General features: G+C 39.5%; 8 protein-coding genes across 8 annotated transcripts; 3 read left to right on the forward strand and 5 right to left on the reverse strand.

Annotated features, from left to right (window-relative positions):
- The first annotated feature begins 34 nt into the window (after nt 1-34).
- Nucleotides 35-3,384, forward strand: WALSEDRAFT_30694 (hypothetical protein). The gene is made up of 4 exons (XM_006955640.1): nt 35-383; nt 434-1,508; nt 1,557-1,744; nt 1,791-3,384. Exons 1-4 carry the CDS (start codon nt 86-88, stop codon nt 3,344-3,346), a joined length of 3,117 nt encoding a protein of 1,038 aa, XP_006955702.1. The 5' UTR covers nt 35-85; the 3' UTR covers nt 3,347-3,384.
- Nucleotides 3,385-3,473: 89 nt separating this feature from the next.
- On the forward strand, nt 3,474-7,626 carry WALSEDRAFT_58978 (ResIII-domain-containing protein). The gene is made up of 10 exons (XM_006955641.1): nt 3,474-4,076; nt 4,123-4,151; nt 4,195-4,355; nt 4,403-4,582; nt 4,630-4,887; nt 4,931-5,164; nt 5,210-6,105; nt 6,153-7,023; nt 7,070-7,305; nt 7,355-7,626. Exons 1-7 carry the CDS (start codon nt 3,501-3,503, stop codon nt 5,641-5,643), a joined length of 1,872 nt encoding a protein of 623 aa, XP_006955703.1. The 5' UTR covers nt 3,474-3,500; the 3' UTR covers nt 5,644-6,105; nt 6,153-7,023; nt 7,070-7,305; nt 7,355-7,626.
- Nucleotides 5,882-7,526, reverse strand: WALSEDRAFT_11768 (hypothetical protein; the record flags this gene model as incomplete). The annotated part of the gene is made up of 4 exons (XM_006955582.1): nt 5,882-6,103; nt 6,151-7,021; nt 7,068-7,305; nt 7,355-7,526. Coding segments are annotated over 4 exons (1,503 nt in total), but the record flags the coding sequence as incomplete, so codon positions are not given.
- Nucleotides 7,627-7,748: 122 nt separating the features above from the next.
- On the reverse strand, nt 7,749-8,596 carry WALSEDRAFT_58979 (hypothetical protein). The gene has a single exon (XM_006955642.1). The coding sequence runs from the start codon at nt 8,277-8,279 to the stop codon at nt 8,025-8,027; it is 255 nt and encodes an 84-aa protein (XP_006955704.1). The 5' UTR covers nt 8,280-8,596; the 3' UTR covers nt 7,749-8,024.
- A 977-nt stretch (nt 8,597-9,573) lies between these two features.
- WALSEDRAFT_55803 (hypothetical protein) lies at nt 9,574-11,022 on the reverse strand. Its single transcript, XM_006955643.1, has one exon. The coding sequence runs from the start codon at nt 10,792-10,794 to the stop codon at nt 9,613-9,615; it is 1,182 nt and encodes a 393-aa protein (XP_006955705.1). The 5' UTR covers nt 10,795-11,022; the 3' UTR covers nt 9,574-9,612.
- A 287-nt stretch (nt 11,023-11,309) lies between these two features.
- WALSEDRAFT_58980 (hypothetical protein) lies at nt 11,310-12,332 on the forward strand. The gene is made up of 2 exons (XM_006955644.1): nt 11,310-11,696; nt 11,745-12,332. Exons 1-2 carry the CDS (start codon nt 11,329-11,331, stop codon nt 12,184-12,186), a joined length of 810 nt encoding a protein of 269 aa, XP_006955706.1. The 5' UTR covers nt 11,310-11,328; the 3' UTR covers nt 12,187-12,332.
- A 50-nt stretch (nt 12,333-12,382) lies between these two features.
- On the reverse strand, nt 12,383-15,857 carry WALSEDRAFT_30700 (hypothetical protein). Its single transcript, XM_006955645.1, has 7 exons — nt 15,427-15,857; nt 15,271-15,380; nt 15,175-15,228; nt 15,112-15,131; nt 14,805-15,067; nt 13,620-14,761; nt 12,383-13,574 (listed from the first exon to the last, which is right to left on the reverse strand). Exons 6-7 carry the CDS (start codon nt 14,059-14,061, stop codon nt 12,484-12,486), a joined length of 1,533 nt encoding a protein of 510 aa, XP_006955707.1. The 5' UTR covers nt 14,062-14,761; nt 14,805-15,067; nt 15,112-15,131; nt 15,175-15,228; nt 15,271-15,380; nt 15,427-15,857; the 3' UTR covers nt 12,383-12,483.
- Nucleotides 14,300-15,871, reverse strand: WALSEDRAFT_26625 (MFS general substrate transporter; the record flags this gene model as incomplete). The annotated part of the gene is made up of 7 exons (XM_006955646.1): nt 14,300-14,544; nt 14,594-14,761; nt 14,805-15,067; nt 15,112-15,131; nt 15,175-15,228; nt 15,271-15,380; nt 15,427-15,871. The coding sequence occupies 7 exons, from the start codon at nt 15,869-15,871 to the stop codon at nt 14,300-14,302; spliced, it is 1,305 nt and encodes a 434-aa protein (XP_006955708.1).
- Between the last annotated feature and the right edge of the window lie 75 nt (nt 15,872-15,946).

Consider the following 15,946-nt stretch of genomic DNA (forward strand, 5'->3'; position numbering starts at 1 on the left):
TTAACAGTCACAACGACGATTTATGCTTCGTCGTGTAGCTAACCCATTAAGGAATTTAATTAGAAATACTAGAAACACATCTACGATGACAAAATCTCATGGAAATTATGACAATGTATTCAGTCAAACGGTCGATTACGCACCCGTACATCTCGAACGCTGGAGGAGCAGAGTAACCGGATTGAACGTAGCACAAGTAAAGCATGAGAGCCCAATGTGTGAGGCTTACTTTGTCGTACCAACAGAAATTTTCGACGACAGCGGCTGCCCTCATACTTTGGAACACCTCGTTTTCCTCGGATCTAAACTGTATCCGTACAAGGGTGTACTCGATACATTAGCCAATAGAGCCTTTGCTGCAGGTACAAATGCATGGACCGATAGTGAGTGTAATCTGGACCATTAGAAATACAGTCTCTAACATTATCCTCAGCCGACCAAACAGTGTACACACTTCAAACTGCCGGATATGAGGGTTTCTTGAGGATGTTACCCGTCTACATGGATCACTTACTCAGACCTACAATCACCGACGCTGGTTACACTACTGAAATCCATCACATCAACGAAGCAGGTGAAGACGCAGGCGTCGTCTATTCAGAAATGCAGGGAAGATCTACGGCTCCTTTCGATTTAATGGAGGATAAACATCGCGCACTCATGTACCCTGAACAAAGCGCTTATCGCTCTGAGACTGGTGGAAGAATGGACGCCCTTCGTGTACTCACTGCAGACAAAGTACGCGATTTCCACAAGAAGTACTACGCTCCACACAATCTTTCACTTGTTGTCACTGGTGATATTCCAACTGACAAGCTCCTAGATGTCATGCAAAATGTCATCGAACCACGTCTCATCGATGATGCCAAGGAGAGAGGTATCGAATTGGGCATCAAACCACGCGGATGGAAGAGACCATTCGTAGAGACAGCTTCAGCAGAGCCACTTAAAATACAAAAAACTGAGAGATCAACCGTCGAGTTCCCAGAACAAGATGAGAGTGTTGGTGAAGTTGAATTATCTTGGGTTGGAGGAAAAACCAATGACTTCTTACACACCAAGGCACTTGATATTTTGGGTACTTACCTTACAGACTCACCAATTTCGCCTTTACAAAAGCATCTCGTTGAGATTGCTTCACCTTACTGCACAGATATTAGCATTTACAATCGCGAGCGTATCTGTAGTGACACCTTGCATCTCGGTTTAGCTTCCGTACCTACGGCTGAGTTAGACAACGTGGAAAACAAGGTCATGGAAATATTCAACAATATCATCAAAGAAGGTTTCGATATGGATAGAATGGCCCTTGTTCTCAAAAGAGACCGTGTCAAGTTACTTGACCTTGCTGAAAGACAAGCATCAAATGCCTTCTCGTACATTCTCATTGCTGATCATCTCTACGGTGATACTGAAGGTAAGGATCTTAGTGAAGCAATTGCTGAAATGAAGAGATGTGACGATCTCGCTAAATGGACATCTGATGACTGGGCACAACTTTTGAAGAAGTAAGTGAGATATTATAGTTGTGTCTTACCTTACTTAAACCATTTTAGGAGCTTTATTGATGCACCATTCATCAATGTTAAAGGAAAACCATCTTCAACACTTGCAAAGACTCTTGAGGAGAATGAACAGAAGCGTCTGGATGCCCAGCGTAAGGAATTAGGTGAAGAGGGTATCAAGAAAGCAAAGAAGGTTCTTGATGATGCTCAAGTTGAGAACAACAAAGATATTCCAGAAGGTGAGTCTATGTCACGGTGACATCTTCAAACTAATCGAATAATCAGATATGATTAAGTCCTTTGAAGTACCATCAACAGACACGATCTCCTGGATCCCAGTCGAGAGTGCTCGTCAAGAGTACAACAAAGCACCAATCACTTCACCTGTAAACAACGCTCTTCGTCAACATATTGAGTCAGATCCAAGCAAGCCACCAATCTTCATTCAATATGATCACGGAAAATCAGCATTTACTTCGATCCGTATCTACCTTTCAACTCACGACTTGCCAAAACATTTAAGACCATACGCATCACTTTTCCTTTCCACATTCTTTTCACTCCCAGTCAAGCGTCGTGACGGTACAGTTCTTTCACATGAAGCAGTTGTTCGTGCACTTGACGAGACAACACTTGAGCATGACATAAACTTTGGATCTAGAGGTACTTTCGCTGAATTACTTCAAGTTTCCGTCAAGGTTGAGAAACAGCATTATGAAGCTTCTATTGCATGGCTGAGCGACTTACTCACTGGTGGTATATTTGATGTTGAAAGATTAAAGGTCACTGCTGCCAAGATCCAACAGAGCTTGCCTGAACAAAAGAGAGAAGGTGACACTGTGGTATGGGCAATGTCAACTTCACTCATGTTTGACAGTCTTCAACAAGCCAATGCGGTCCTTGAACAGAGTGACTTCAATCCAACTGTTATTAAGAAACTCGAAGATGATCCACAAAGTGTTGTCAATGATCTTGAAGAATTCAGAAAGTACGTTGTTCAACCAAGTGGTATTAGAGTTAGTGTTGCTGGTAATGTTTTAGGTATTGAGCGTCCTCAAGAACCATGGTTGAAGCACTTCTCTACGGAGAACAACAAGCCACTCGCACCGGTACCTTGGGTTAAGGACTTTAAGTTACCACTTGGACAAAACCCATCAAAGAAGGCTGTTGTCGTTCCATTACCTTCAATTGAATCATCATTCTCAGTTCACACAGCAAAGGGTGTCGAAGGATTTGACCACCCAGATATTCCTGCATTGATGGTCACTTTGGGTACACTCAATGCATTGGAATCTTACTTATGGCGTTACATCAGAGGTACAGGTTTGGCATATGGTGCATCAATCACCCAAAACCCTGAATCTGGTTTGTTGATGTTCACCGTCTACAAAGCACCAAATGCTTTTAGAGCTTACGAAGAAGGTGGTAAAGTTGTAAAGGGATTAGTCGATGGAAGTATCGCACTTGAAGAGACAACCCTTGAATCATCAATAAGTTCATTATGTTACACTATGACTTCACGTGAAGCAACAGTTGGTTCAGCCGCCTTATCAAGCTTCGTAAATCAAGTACTTAAGCGCGTTCCACAAGATTATAACAAGCAACTTTTGGCTAAATTCAGAGAAGTCAAGAAGGATGACGTATTGGCTACATTGAAGAAATACATCGCACCACTGTTCGACTCTGAGACAAGCAGTGCTGTTATAGTATCAGCACCATCTAAAGTTGATGGAATGGAGGAGAGTCTCAGAAAGGAAGGATTTGAAGTAGAAAGAAGAACGCTGGACGTTGGAGACGAGAGCAGTGAAGATAGTGATAGTGGCAGTGAAGCGAGTGCCTAAAGTGATTGTATTGGATTGCCTATATGAATAGATTTCCGTGACATACCTCTTGTGTAAAAACCACCATCATCTATGAAATAAATAGAAGAACATGAGATACCCACTAATAAGCAAAGCAAATAGAATAGGATATAGATTGTATCATAATACTTCTATGCGTAGATATAGTAATCTCGCTGATAAAATAAAACTACGCCCTTATCAAGAAGCAGCGATTACGTCTGTGATGGATGCTCTTACTAGACCAGACAATGCTAAAAGTAGACTCGGCGTATCTTCTCCAACAGGATCTGGTAAAACAACAATGTTTGTCGAATTAGCACAGAGATTGAAGAAACCGGGGAAGGTCTTAGTACTCGTCAATGGAATTGAACTTGCTAGACAAGCGCAACAGGCGTTTATCAGAGGCTGGCCAGATGTTAGTGTAGATATCGATCAAGGCCCAAATGTAGCTTCTGGTGATGCTGATGTCACGATAGCGACATTCCAAACGCTTATCAGACCAGGTAAATTGGACAAATACAACCCCGAAGATTATAAAGTCGTTCTAGTCGATGAAGCTCATCATGCAGCTGCACAGTCATATGTTAATATACTCGCACATTTCGATAGTCGTATCAATGGTGATCAAGACGGACATCAAGTACCCATCGTTGGATTTTCTGCGACATTTTCGAGACACGATAGTCTTGCACTTGGTAAAGTATTCGAAGAAATTGTTTTCCATAAGGTGAGCAATGTTGCTAATGGGGATCAAACAATAACAACATCTCAAGGACTTCCTCGATATGATTAAAGAGCAATGGTATGTATCTAACTTTCTTGAGAGTTATTCTTAAACTGCTTAGGCTATCAAATGTTACGTTTACTACTATCAAAACAGACATAGACCTCTCACAGGTCAAGATTTCAGAACGCACTAATGATTACATTGTTACATCACTCTCACCGATCCTTAATACACCTTCAGTTAGAAGAGTGGTTCTTGCAGCTTATCTGGACAAGTGCAGTGAGTCTTTTCATTGCGTTATTTAAGAGTACATTTGACAAAATAAGGTGATCGGCGATCGACACTTATATTCTGCGCTGATATCAAGCACCTACACAACTTGACGATGGACTTCCGCGATGCTGCCATAGACGCTCGGTTTATTTATTCCGGCACACCAGCGAAAGAACGTGAAAAAATATTAAATGATTTTAAATCATTTAAATTTCCAGTACTAATGAATTGTGGTGGGTATTACTCCTATAGATCGATGCATTTACTCAATATACCCAAGCTGTTCTCACTGAGGGCGCAGATATACCCAACATTGATTGCATTCTTCTATGTCGACCTACAAGGTCTAGAAATCTATTCAGCCAGATGATTGGAAGAGGAATGAGAGTTGCTGAAGGTAAAACGGAATGTAAGATAATAGATATCGCTGCATCACTGGATAAAGTTGGTGATATTAGTGCTGCACCTTCATTAGAAGGATTGGATTTGTCATTGTTTGATGACATTAATTCTGAGACCATAGAAAATGATGTGAAAGGTAAGGTAGAAATCATACCATGAAACATCTTAACGACAAATAGATCATCTATTGGAGCATCCACTTTTCAAAGAAGATCCAACGACTATTGTTCCTCATGCAGATCACATCATTTTCACAGATTATGATGATCCTCGAGCCTTATTTGCATCGCTTAAGAATAAACATTCGGAGAATCTGTATAATCTCTCACGTAACGCTTGGGTGGACTGTCGTGGTGGATATTTTGTGCTAAGCTGTCAACAATCTGGTGAAATTCGGATAGAGCATATAGGTAGTGAGTATATGAGACCCGTTCAAATAAAAGCTAACATAAATCCAGATGGAAAATATCTAGCAACTCATAAACCAGCGAATGTTCCCTTTAGAGATGCGAAAGCTGCCGGTTTATCACCTTTCAGAAGAATTGTAACGTTGGTCAAAGATGTTGATTTCGATATGGCCATCAAAGCAAGTGATAAATTTGCGAATGAGAAGCTTATGCGTGGCAGATCTACACTTATTTTGCGTGATGCACCATGGCGGAAATCACCAGCAACCAATGTACAATTGAATACCCTCGAAAAACGCTTGAAAGGCGACTTGAATGAAGATATGAGAAAGCGTTTATCGAAAGGCGATGCAGCAGATATGATCACCAGGCTCATGAACGGCTACAAAAGACGAGCAGAAAAACAACAGAAGCAAGCAATGAAAGAACATAAAGAAGCCGAAAAGAAACGCAATAAAATGGTTAAGGTTGGTCCATTACTGTAATGTCAAACTTTGAGATTATGAATAAGAGCACGTGTCAATAAAAATACAAGTAGTTTTATAAGTCTAGAGATTATGTCTTCTGTACAGAAGATGAATCCGTTTTCGATGCCGTTACTGCTATGGCACCGTCTGCCATTCCAGCAACGCCGTTGATTTCCAAGTCATAGACCGAATTGGTATCGTGAGTGTAACCACTATAGTCGATCTCTTCAAATGATGCGTTGAATGGAACTGCGCCTGTTGGTACGAATATATAGCTCAGTATTATGTATGTAAGTGAGCTAACTAGGAACCCGGTGAAGAATGATAAGTTATATATACGTGTTGCGGCGATGTTGACCAAGCTTCCGTTGCCGGGCGTAGACGCGATGAACCCAGGTAGATTGATAGCAACACCGCATAGGTATGCTGCTACAGCGCGAAGATTCACACCATGAGTGTATCTATACCATCCATCTACCTGTCAAGTATCAGTATTTGGAAGTATCTTTAGGGAATATTGCTTACCTTATACAAATCAGCGATATTAGCTCTTCCTCTCCTGACCACATAGTAATCAGAAAGCATAGTACCAGCTATAGCAGAAAGGAAGACGCAGTATCCACTTAAGTAGTTCGTGAAACCCGTTGGTCCATCTGTCAAACGCCATGGCACGAGTGCTAAACCCAAGAATACGCAAATATAGCCACCTCTTCTGTTGTTGATATACGATGGCATACATGCAGTCAGATCACAACCGCATGCAATCACATTTGCTGCTTGATTCGTACCAATTTGTGCAACGCATAAGCAGAATGCTATGAACCATACTGCAAATCTCACAGATGGACTATCAGGGTTGATGAAATTATCAAGAATAACCATTGGATTCCATTCAGCTTCAAGGTCACCAGTTTCAGCTTGATAGCAACTAGCGATGATTATACCAAAGAAGCTCGTTATGAAGAAACCAATCGGTACTGTAATGAGCTGTGGCCAAACAATATCTTTCTTATCCCGTGATCTACTTGCCAGATCTGAGATATTCAATATTAAAGTGACCGCATTGGAAATGGCACTGACAATACCCTTCACCATCGTCCATCCTTGATCCTCGGATGAGAGTCTGGATGAAGTTGTCAGAACGCTCCTCAAAGCCGCTGCCTGGGCTGGGGTTGCATTTGCTCTTCCTAATGACCATCCAAAGAATATTATCAAGCCAAGTGGCGCGACTACTGCTTTAAAAGTGAAAAAATGTTTGATTTTTTGGATCGGAAACCAGGTTGGTATCAACATTAACAACCAAAAGAGTATGAATGAAACCATGTCGACCCCTCTAAGATTGGTGTCTAGGTCCTTTTGTAATCCAGCTGCATTTACCCAATTTGGTGACCAACACCTGTGGTCCATGTTAGCGGTTAGTTTGGATTTAATAAGGTTCTAACCTGATCATTACCCTAATACAGTTTCCTCCAATGTATGTCTGAACGGCAAACCAAAGAATTGCAATAGCAACTCGGTTGATGATTGGCCATAGACTTCCATAGATTCCCCAAGATTGTCTTATTGTTACTGGGAACGTCAAGTGATATGTTGCACCAGGTCTACTACTAGCAACGATGAAAATTGCTGTAATTATATAACCGACCAAAACAGATATCAAACTCATCCACCAAGTTAAACCTGTATATCTAGTTAGTCGATCCTCGTTGCAAGCTGAAACTATCCTCACCCAAGGCAATGTTAGATTGACAAAGCATAAGAGTGTTTATATTGATTGAATCTGATATCCAGAAGTTGACAAAAGACATACTAGACCACGTCCGATTTTCAACTTTTACGGGCTCAAGGTCAGCATTTGTCAACCATTCTTCACGCTTTGTTTTCGCAGCTTTCTGTTCAACTCTAAGAGCAGAAGACAGTGAGTTCATTGATGTATTCGATTGAGGAAGACATTCAATCTCTCCAATCTCTTTTATCTCTCCGCTTATCTTTATCTGTGACGTTCCTGAATGATAGGGTGTTCCGCTTTCGAGTCTAGTCTTGATATGATCAATGGTAGTATTCTTGGAATTATCTGAAATATCCGAAATTTGATTCATTTTCTGTTGACTTAAACTTTAATTGCTCGATAAAGTCAAATTTGCTATTTAGTTGCAGCTTATTATTACTATCTTTAAGTGCACAGAAAATATAATTATAGTATGTATTTATCGATAAAAATGATGCTGGTAGAGATTTGATTACAAATTTAGAGCATTTATTGTTTTCAGTGAAGCCGAGATATGAATAGCACAGGTATGAATATTTAGTGTTTGGATACAGTGATATTATTGAATTGAAAGGATCGTGCTAATTCTTCAATAAACCATTTCTCTCCTTACGTTTATTGTTTTATTTTATCATTGACGCTTCAAAGGGACTCCGTTGATAAATGGACGCAATTCACAATTAATCTGAGCTCCATATTCCCATATTTCATATGTTAGATATCTATAACAATGCATCATAAATGAAAATAAGTAAGTATTCACATACTTTTTGTAGTTCCTGGTAATGAGGACAACGTCAAGGAGACTTGGTGGCATCACCATCAACCGCTTATGTCTCATTAGCATTTTTGTCTTAACACCATAGTGAAGCTCAATAACAACCATGAACGCTGTGCAAATAATCTCGTCTGATCGTGCAAGGAGTAAAACACATTATCCATCCATGAAACAATACAAACTTCAATCTTGGCTCCGAAATCAACTCTATCTTTGAAACCGCACTCAGCAGAACATGATTAGATTGTATCAAAGAAACAGAAACATCTAGTTACAAGTTGCATGGCTGGTTATAGGTAAAAAGACATCATTGACAAGCTATTGCATATTATTTCTTACTTTGTTTATATTTAACCAGTGCTTCCCACTTGTTACATTTACTTCTTGTGGGTTCTTAGGCAGTGGTTACTCATTGAATAAGTTTTCTTTTATGCATCATAAATTGAAGTCATGTTTATTTGAGATGTAGTCTTGCGTTTGTTGCACCTCATATGTGGCTTTTTATCATCCTCAAGCAAAACTTTATAGTCGCACCAGCCAATCGTTATGACACCTGCTATCATCATGTTGTATATGCATTTCCATTGTTATCAAAAATGGACTATGAGTGTTTCTTTACACACAATTAATGTATATTAAGGAAGTGTACGTTTAGATAGTTTTTCAATTCACGGTAAACCATTCTGAAACACTGATAAGCTCCAACATTTTTATTGTCTGCGGCCACTATGTCTGGCATGGTTGAGACCATTCATCTTTAATGAAATATCTTACATAGGTGTTTATTAATAAAAGAATAATTATCGTAGCTGTACGCCTGACTCGAATTCATATAAGTAAAATAGGGGAAAACATCTCCTAACTTTCTACCATTTAATCACTCGCTATTTGTCAAGTAATAACATACTGAGTAATTGAATGCCCAGAATTTACGATCAAATGGATCGGGTTGATTCGTGACTAGCATCAATTTTGAGTAATCTCATTAAATTACGTCATGTGTCACTCTCAATTTCTCCTTGATCTTTGCTCTTTTACTCATTTGAAGACTCCATATACTATCTGTTGTTTCCGCTAGATGGAAACAACTCTTTATTAAGTGATCGCTCATTTATTTCGGGCGTTATCTGGATTCTCCGTTTTATAAATGCTATTGGGATATGTCATTTGGCTGCCCACTTTTTAAATCTTTATCTGGATTGAAATATATTCGTTAGATAAATTTCTCTTTAATTTAACCTTCTGTTATAGCTGTTTTGTCGATGGAGACTGATACACATCTCACGCGTATAATATCAACATCACGTGCATAAACCAAAGTAGAAGAGACACTACATTCTCATGTAAGTCTAAAAAATTCTCAAAAAGTATTTCATACCATGTTTCACTCCCTGATTATTTTGTTTACGTAATATAATGATAAATTAATACAAATAATAAATTACAATTTGCGCTTCTTATTAGGATCATTTGAATCTACACTCATACTTCTCTCTGGTGCTTGTGCTGGTGCAGGGGATGAGGCGACATTAGGAGGTGTGATACCTTTGGCAATGTTCAAATCAGAAGCTACCTTTTCATGTGCTTTTCGTATCTCAAGTAACTGCGACATAGCTTCTTTAACACTTTCATATCTAGTCACGTTGTTTGCGGTTGGATATTGAAGCTTGTCAGCCAGTCCCATTTCATTTAAGCTTTCTTTTATACGTTGAAGTGTAATCTTCTGTGATACTTTAGTTGCTCTGCTGTATGGTGGTATATTAGAGCTTGAAGTTTTGAGTGGTAATTGTGATGATGTATGTGTTATGTAATTCTGATCATCAAATGCTGTATTCTTAGCAGTACGCTTAGTTATGTTTTCTTCAGATGCACCTGTGATTGCTGCATCAGCCTTACGCTTTTCATCGCGTGAAGACATTGAAACTGTTCTGAATAGTTCATCACGTTCGCTTCTCCATTTGCGTTCATTTTGCTCTATGCGTTTGGCTTCTATATAAAGTAGCTCTTCGTCTTCTACCTGTTGAGGTGTTCGAGTGAGGAGAGAGTTCAGGTATTGTTTGCGTAGCATCTCTCGTTCTACGAGCAGGTTAACAGGATCTCCTAGATATCTAGCAAACATACCTTTATCAAATTGATAAGCACTGAGAAGTTGATTAGTACTGCTCTCATCGGTAGATATTCTAGACTGTATAAGCTTCCGGCAGATATCAAAATATCTCGCTTTCAAGTCTTCTAGTGTTCTACCGGATCTCCATTCATATCTATCCCAGATAACAGGCCATCTGACATCGAACTCGTGGATGAGATTAACGAGGTAATCGGTCTCATCTTTTGACCACGTTATATCCTGTAACATTCTGTCATACTCATCTTGACTATAGCTGTACGCTTGAGAAGATGTGTTGTATTCTGAAAATGAGAATACTTGATCATCATCTTCGTCTGATCTCTTCCAAATTGAGGCTTTTAAATCATCAGATCTCCCTGGGTTGCTGATTTCTGACTGTCTCCACTTCCGTACTCTGAAATCTTTGCCTTGATTTAAAGGATTATTTGCGGTTATTACTGATAATAGGCTTTCGCCCATCATAGATTCCAGCTCTTTCGGTACTTCTTCGCTCATTCCTGCTGGAAATAGATGATGGTGGTTCGGAAGAATAGTAGAAATTTGGTAAAGGTGATATTCTAAAGATGCTATATGTTACCAGATTTCTAACAGCTGATCAAAAAGCCTAATTCTGTCGCTTTCCAAATTTGGATAGGCTTTGAGGCTATGACACTTCCGCAGTTGTTCAGATAAGGATACATAAGCTCTACATATACAAAAAGTTTTCTTATGTCATATGTACAAATTGTGCACCAAAATCATATAATGTCATCCATTGCCACTTGACCAACTCCGCCCGAGTTGTTTCATGCTTAAATTTGCTTTAGGATTAAAAAGTATTCAATTGATACAAAATTATATTTTGTAAATTCTAGAAAGTCCGCTGAGTTTAATGGTATTTATATTATCATACAAGGTTCAGTTACTGACCCTGGACATAGACTCAAAAGCCGTTCCTGATACACCGTGATCAAAAAATGTGAAACCGACTGCGTAGAGTCATCATCATAGAAATCCGAAATTTCCATTTTCACTTCTTATCCACATACAATGATCAACTTACCGACAGAATTACTTGAACCTATTTTAAAGGATGCCTTTGAGGAAACCAAAGGGAATAGCTTACTATTAGTAAACCCACGTATTACACAAGTACTCTACAGATACGTCTATCATCAGCATACATGCACAATAAACTCTATAAAGCAATTAGAAAGCTTCTCAAAGAATGTCCCTCTCGAATTGCTCAGTAAAGTGAAGACATTACATTTGAATCTTCCCTCCGCTGCTGGATCAGTGTGGGAACTAGTTGGTGACACTCTCAAGAAGTGTAGAAACGTACAACACGTCAAACTCCGTGCGATGGGATTGTGGCACGAAGACAGACGTGGTTTGGTTGAAGGTTTAGGCGCTATAGAGTAAGTTTTTTGGACATATGAGGGTATAACATTAACGAAAAACAACAGTCCTGTCAGTTTTGAGTGGACATCTCCAGATCCACCACATCACGTCAGCTTAAGTCTCGTGACACCTTGCTTGACGATTCTTCTACATCAATTACCAAAATGGACGCGATTAGAGAGTCTTACCCTTTCGCATATGCAGTTCCCTCAATGCGCACATCCAGACAGGTACCTTCCGATGATTTTATCACCTACAGTCAGATTTGTCAAACTTGGTCAGGCTATCAGAGCTCCTGCCAAGATGCTAGCTGGGATAGCTAGTGCATGCCCACGTTTAGAGAGATTAGATGCTGAGGATATATACTGCGAGTCAATTTGGGGTAGCAGAGTTGACGAGAAAGATGTCAGGAATGAATTGGAAGACAATATGTCATTTTATGGTGAATTTACACTCAGTTCACGTCTGCAAAGGATAACAGGTGGTGATCGCGGTGTTGTTTATTAGGAATTTTTTAGTCTCACTCCCTCTCAATATAGAACATGTATTACTAGAAAATCATCGCAAGGATTGTGGTGATACGAGCAATGTAAAACCCAGTTACGATTTTTGATTTCGTTTGTATTGTATTATTTATGCAAATTCCATATATATCAAAGCATGATGAAAACAAAATATTCATAAAAGAACGTTATATAGTGTACAACAATTGAGATAAATAATGAGCGTTGAACATTACTAAAAACTATGTGTGATGATATTTGCGATGTGCATGAGATGAATCATAAAAGATCATGAAAAGGATTAAGAAAATGCCAGAACGTCATCTGCCATCAACAGAGCCTGCTTTACGCTATCATCCAGATCTTCAAGCTCGTTCTGATCGGTGACTGAATGTGAGTTACTGACATTCCTCTTCGTGACTGTATCGTTATGATGCATTGCCTGAGGTATGCTAGGTGATTCTGATGGGGCTCCTCCCGTTCCTGCCAACTTGATTGATTTATAAGATGCCGAGTGCTGCATGAACCAATTCAAATCATAGTCAACTAATGGCGACACTACCTCATTAATTGGCTGTAATGGTAATAAACCTCTAGTATTCTCATTTTCTTCAGTTTGTCTGAGATTACTGTTACTATTGTAAATATCATCATATTCCCATGTAGGGCTTGGACTATAATCTGCTGGATTCGTGCCATCAAAGGCGCTTTCGAATGTCTGTCTTGATGTGCTCGTTGTCGCAGGCTTGAAAGTTGAACAACTTTGTGATTGATGAAGCGATTTCGTAAGACTCTGATTGGACGCTACCTGCAGAAGGTTGTTTGATGATTTCGCGAGTGATAGTCTTTTCGCTCTATCCCTCATTGCCTTTGAACGTGCTCTATTGAGGGCTATGGTGTTTGAAGACGAAGGTGACCGCATCAAAGTGTTATCACTTGTGTTAAGACTGATAGCAGGAGCCTCTGTTGCGATCGGGGTGGTGTCTACTTTCGCAGGTATTGGTGTTGTTTCGGGTGATTGCTGGTATGTAATCCGTGATGCAAGTGACTCCCTGTCTTTCAAAGAAGCTTTCTTCGATGAGAGTACTGGCGTATCTAGTATCAAACTTGAAGGCGCCGTCGTTGCAGTAGTCTCTGTTTGAAACGTCGTTGTCGTCGTCGCTGATGATGCTGTCGTTTGAGCTTCTGATGCTGTAGACCCATTCCTCGAATGAGCAAATTCGACATCACGTCCTGGAATCTTTATAATCGCTGGAACACGTTTATGACGGGCACCTAAAGGTATTTTCGCAGGCTTTGGTGGTAATGGTGGTGGCTTCAACTCTTCATCACTTGATTCAGACTGCTGACGCGTTGCTTGCTTTAGTTTAAGTTTTGGTTGGCCTAATGGCTCTGCAATTTATTAACATTACTATTTATATATCATTAAAAACTCACTTGGTGGTGATTTAGTCTGCTTCGAAGGATTCAAACTGGAATACGATTTAGATTTGCGCCTAAGGACCCTGCCTTTCGACTTCTTCTCATCAGGGTTACTCTCATCGGAAGAGCCAGGACTACCGAATAAGATCTGTCTTGCTTTCTTCCAATGACTCTGTCGCGACGCAGACTTCTGCGATGAATAAGATTGATTATCATTTTCTACGTCTGCTATTGAGGCTTCTTTAGCTTTTGTTTGAAGTTCCTGCTTTGATGATACACGTCTATAGTGACTGGCTCGAGTGTATGTCAAGTCTTCTGGTGCTGTTAGCGCAGCTAAGGCATCGGCACGAGCACACGTAATTGAACAGTATATTGAATCAGGGTCCCACGTCTCGCTTGATAGTATTCGACCACATAAGCACTGATTACGTTGGCCAAAATTTGTTTTATTATACATATGTTTCCTATTTAACATCAAAGATTTACTATAAAACTTGACAGATTCGTTTGACAGATCTTCAAGGAATGTGGACTAAGGAGGTGTCGGCCAGTCTCTGAAGATGCAGTTGAGGAATGAAGACGAGGATTTGAAGCTGTACGATTGAAGACCTAGAATCTTATTATTCAGGTTGCATCTGCTAAGGAACTCAGTCTGATATCATTATCTGTAGTACCTCTTTACTGCGTCTGTCTTCTTAAAATTCATCAGATTGTGATTTAGACGGTACAAAAACAAATAAAATAAATTCTAATCCTGCTATCACTACCAAAACACCCGGTAGTATTTTCGCCGTGAAAGTTTCAGCTGCAAATGAAAACAAGAATGGTGCGAATGATGCACCAATCAAGCCAGAACCTATAATAAGGGGAGCTATTATTGGCGTCTCATGCTGTGGCAGTCTGGTAACTCCAATATCAATCGACGCTGGTATAAGTGGGCCTAGAATGTCGTCAGACTATTTTCTAGGGTAGTTAGTCCACGATCTCACCCCAACATAGACCTGTCAAACTCAGGCAAACTGCTCTGACAGCTATATTCTCGACACCCCATATTACACCTAAGAGTGCCGTTGCTACGACAACTAATGCTAAATTTCTGAACTTCTCTAATACTTTCTTAAAGACAGTCGGTCCAGCTAATCTGCCAATTGTCACGCCTTTTGATATTAATTGAAATTTCATTTATTATTTATTACTTACCACCCCAAAATCCAGCGACCACGTATGTTGAAGTTTCATCTTTGTAGCCTTTATACAATAAGAAAGAAGGCATCCATTGAGAGTTTATGCATTGATGTGAATTTGTCATTAAAACTAAAATAAGCGATAACCAGGCAACCTTTTTGGAAAGGACTGACTTTAAGCCATCGTTAACACCTACGTCAAATTCCTTTTTCTTCTTTGGTAATAAAAACCCTTTAAATATAAACAGGGAAGTTGAGCAAAGGATAACTCCTAATGACCTGTATTTTTAGCTAGGAATAACGTGCGTTTAAACATAACTCACATTGGGAAGAAATAGAAATACTACATCATTTAAGTTAAAAAGAAGAAATGATGTAACACTCACATGCCAAGTCAAGTTATACTGGGAGAAAGCACCAATTATGAAAGGTGAAATCATCTAAAACACGTCAGCTATGGATTAACGAATGAAGATACTGACAGATCCAAATGAGAAGGAGGCATAAACTCGTGATAAAACGCTAGAGGATGCAATGAGGGCAAGGACAGATGTAGCTGAGGCATCCAGTATTCCGCTTCCTACACCTTGCACTTTCGTTTGTTAAAAAGTCTTAACTTTACTACCACTTTGACCCACAAAACAAAGAAACCACCATAGCGGGAAAAGGTGGTGCGAAAGCAGTTAGTAACGCCCCACCAGAATAAATCATTGCTGAAACAAATGTTGTTAAAGGTACTCCAAAATAGTACATGATATGTACTGTGCATACACTACTAATAGCATATCCACCTGCATTTGACAGAAAAAAGAATGAGGCATCCTTGAAACTCAACCCATATTTTTCTTGTATGTTATTGAGATTAGATCCAGTAGCTGAATCGTTCAAACCGATTCCAATGAACGATAAAGTAATAAAAATAAGTTGAAAGATCCGTCTCGTTGAAGATTGTTCTATTATTTGCTCCTGTTGAGCATGCTTTTCTATTGTTGTGTCGCTGTTTGTGTCTGTATCTGGATATGATATTCTAATTGGATTACCATTAGCAGCATTTAGTGAACCTTGAAAATATTTCGTAGTCATAATCAATAATACATGAAATAATAATCGTGTATGCTCTTCAATGAACTTAGGGTTATTATTAGCATCTGACTATGA

The sequence above is a fragment of the Wallemia mellicola genome (assembly GCF_000263375.1).
Source record: "Wallemia mellicola CBS 633.66 unplaced genomic scaffold WALSEscaffold_1, whole genome shotgun sequence".
NCBI classification, from domain to species: Eukaryota; Fungi; Basidiomycota; class Wallemiomycetes; order Wallemiales; family Wallemiaceae; genus Wallemia; species Wallemia mellicola.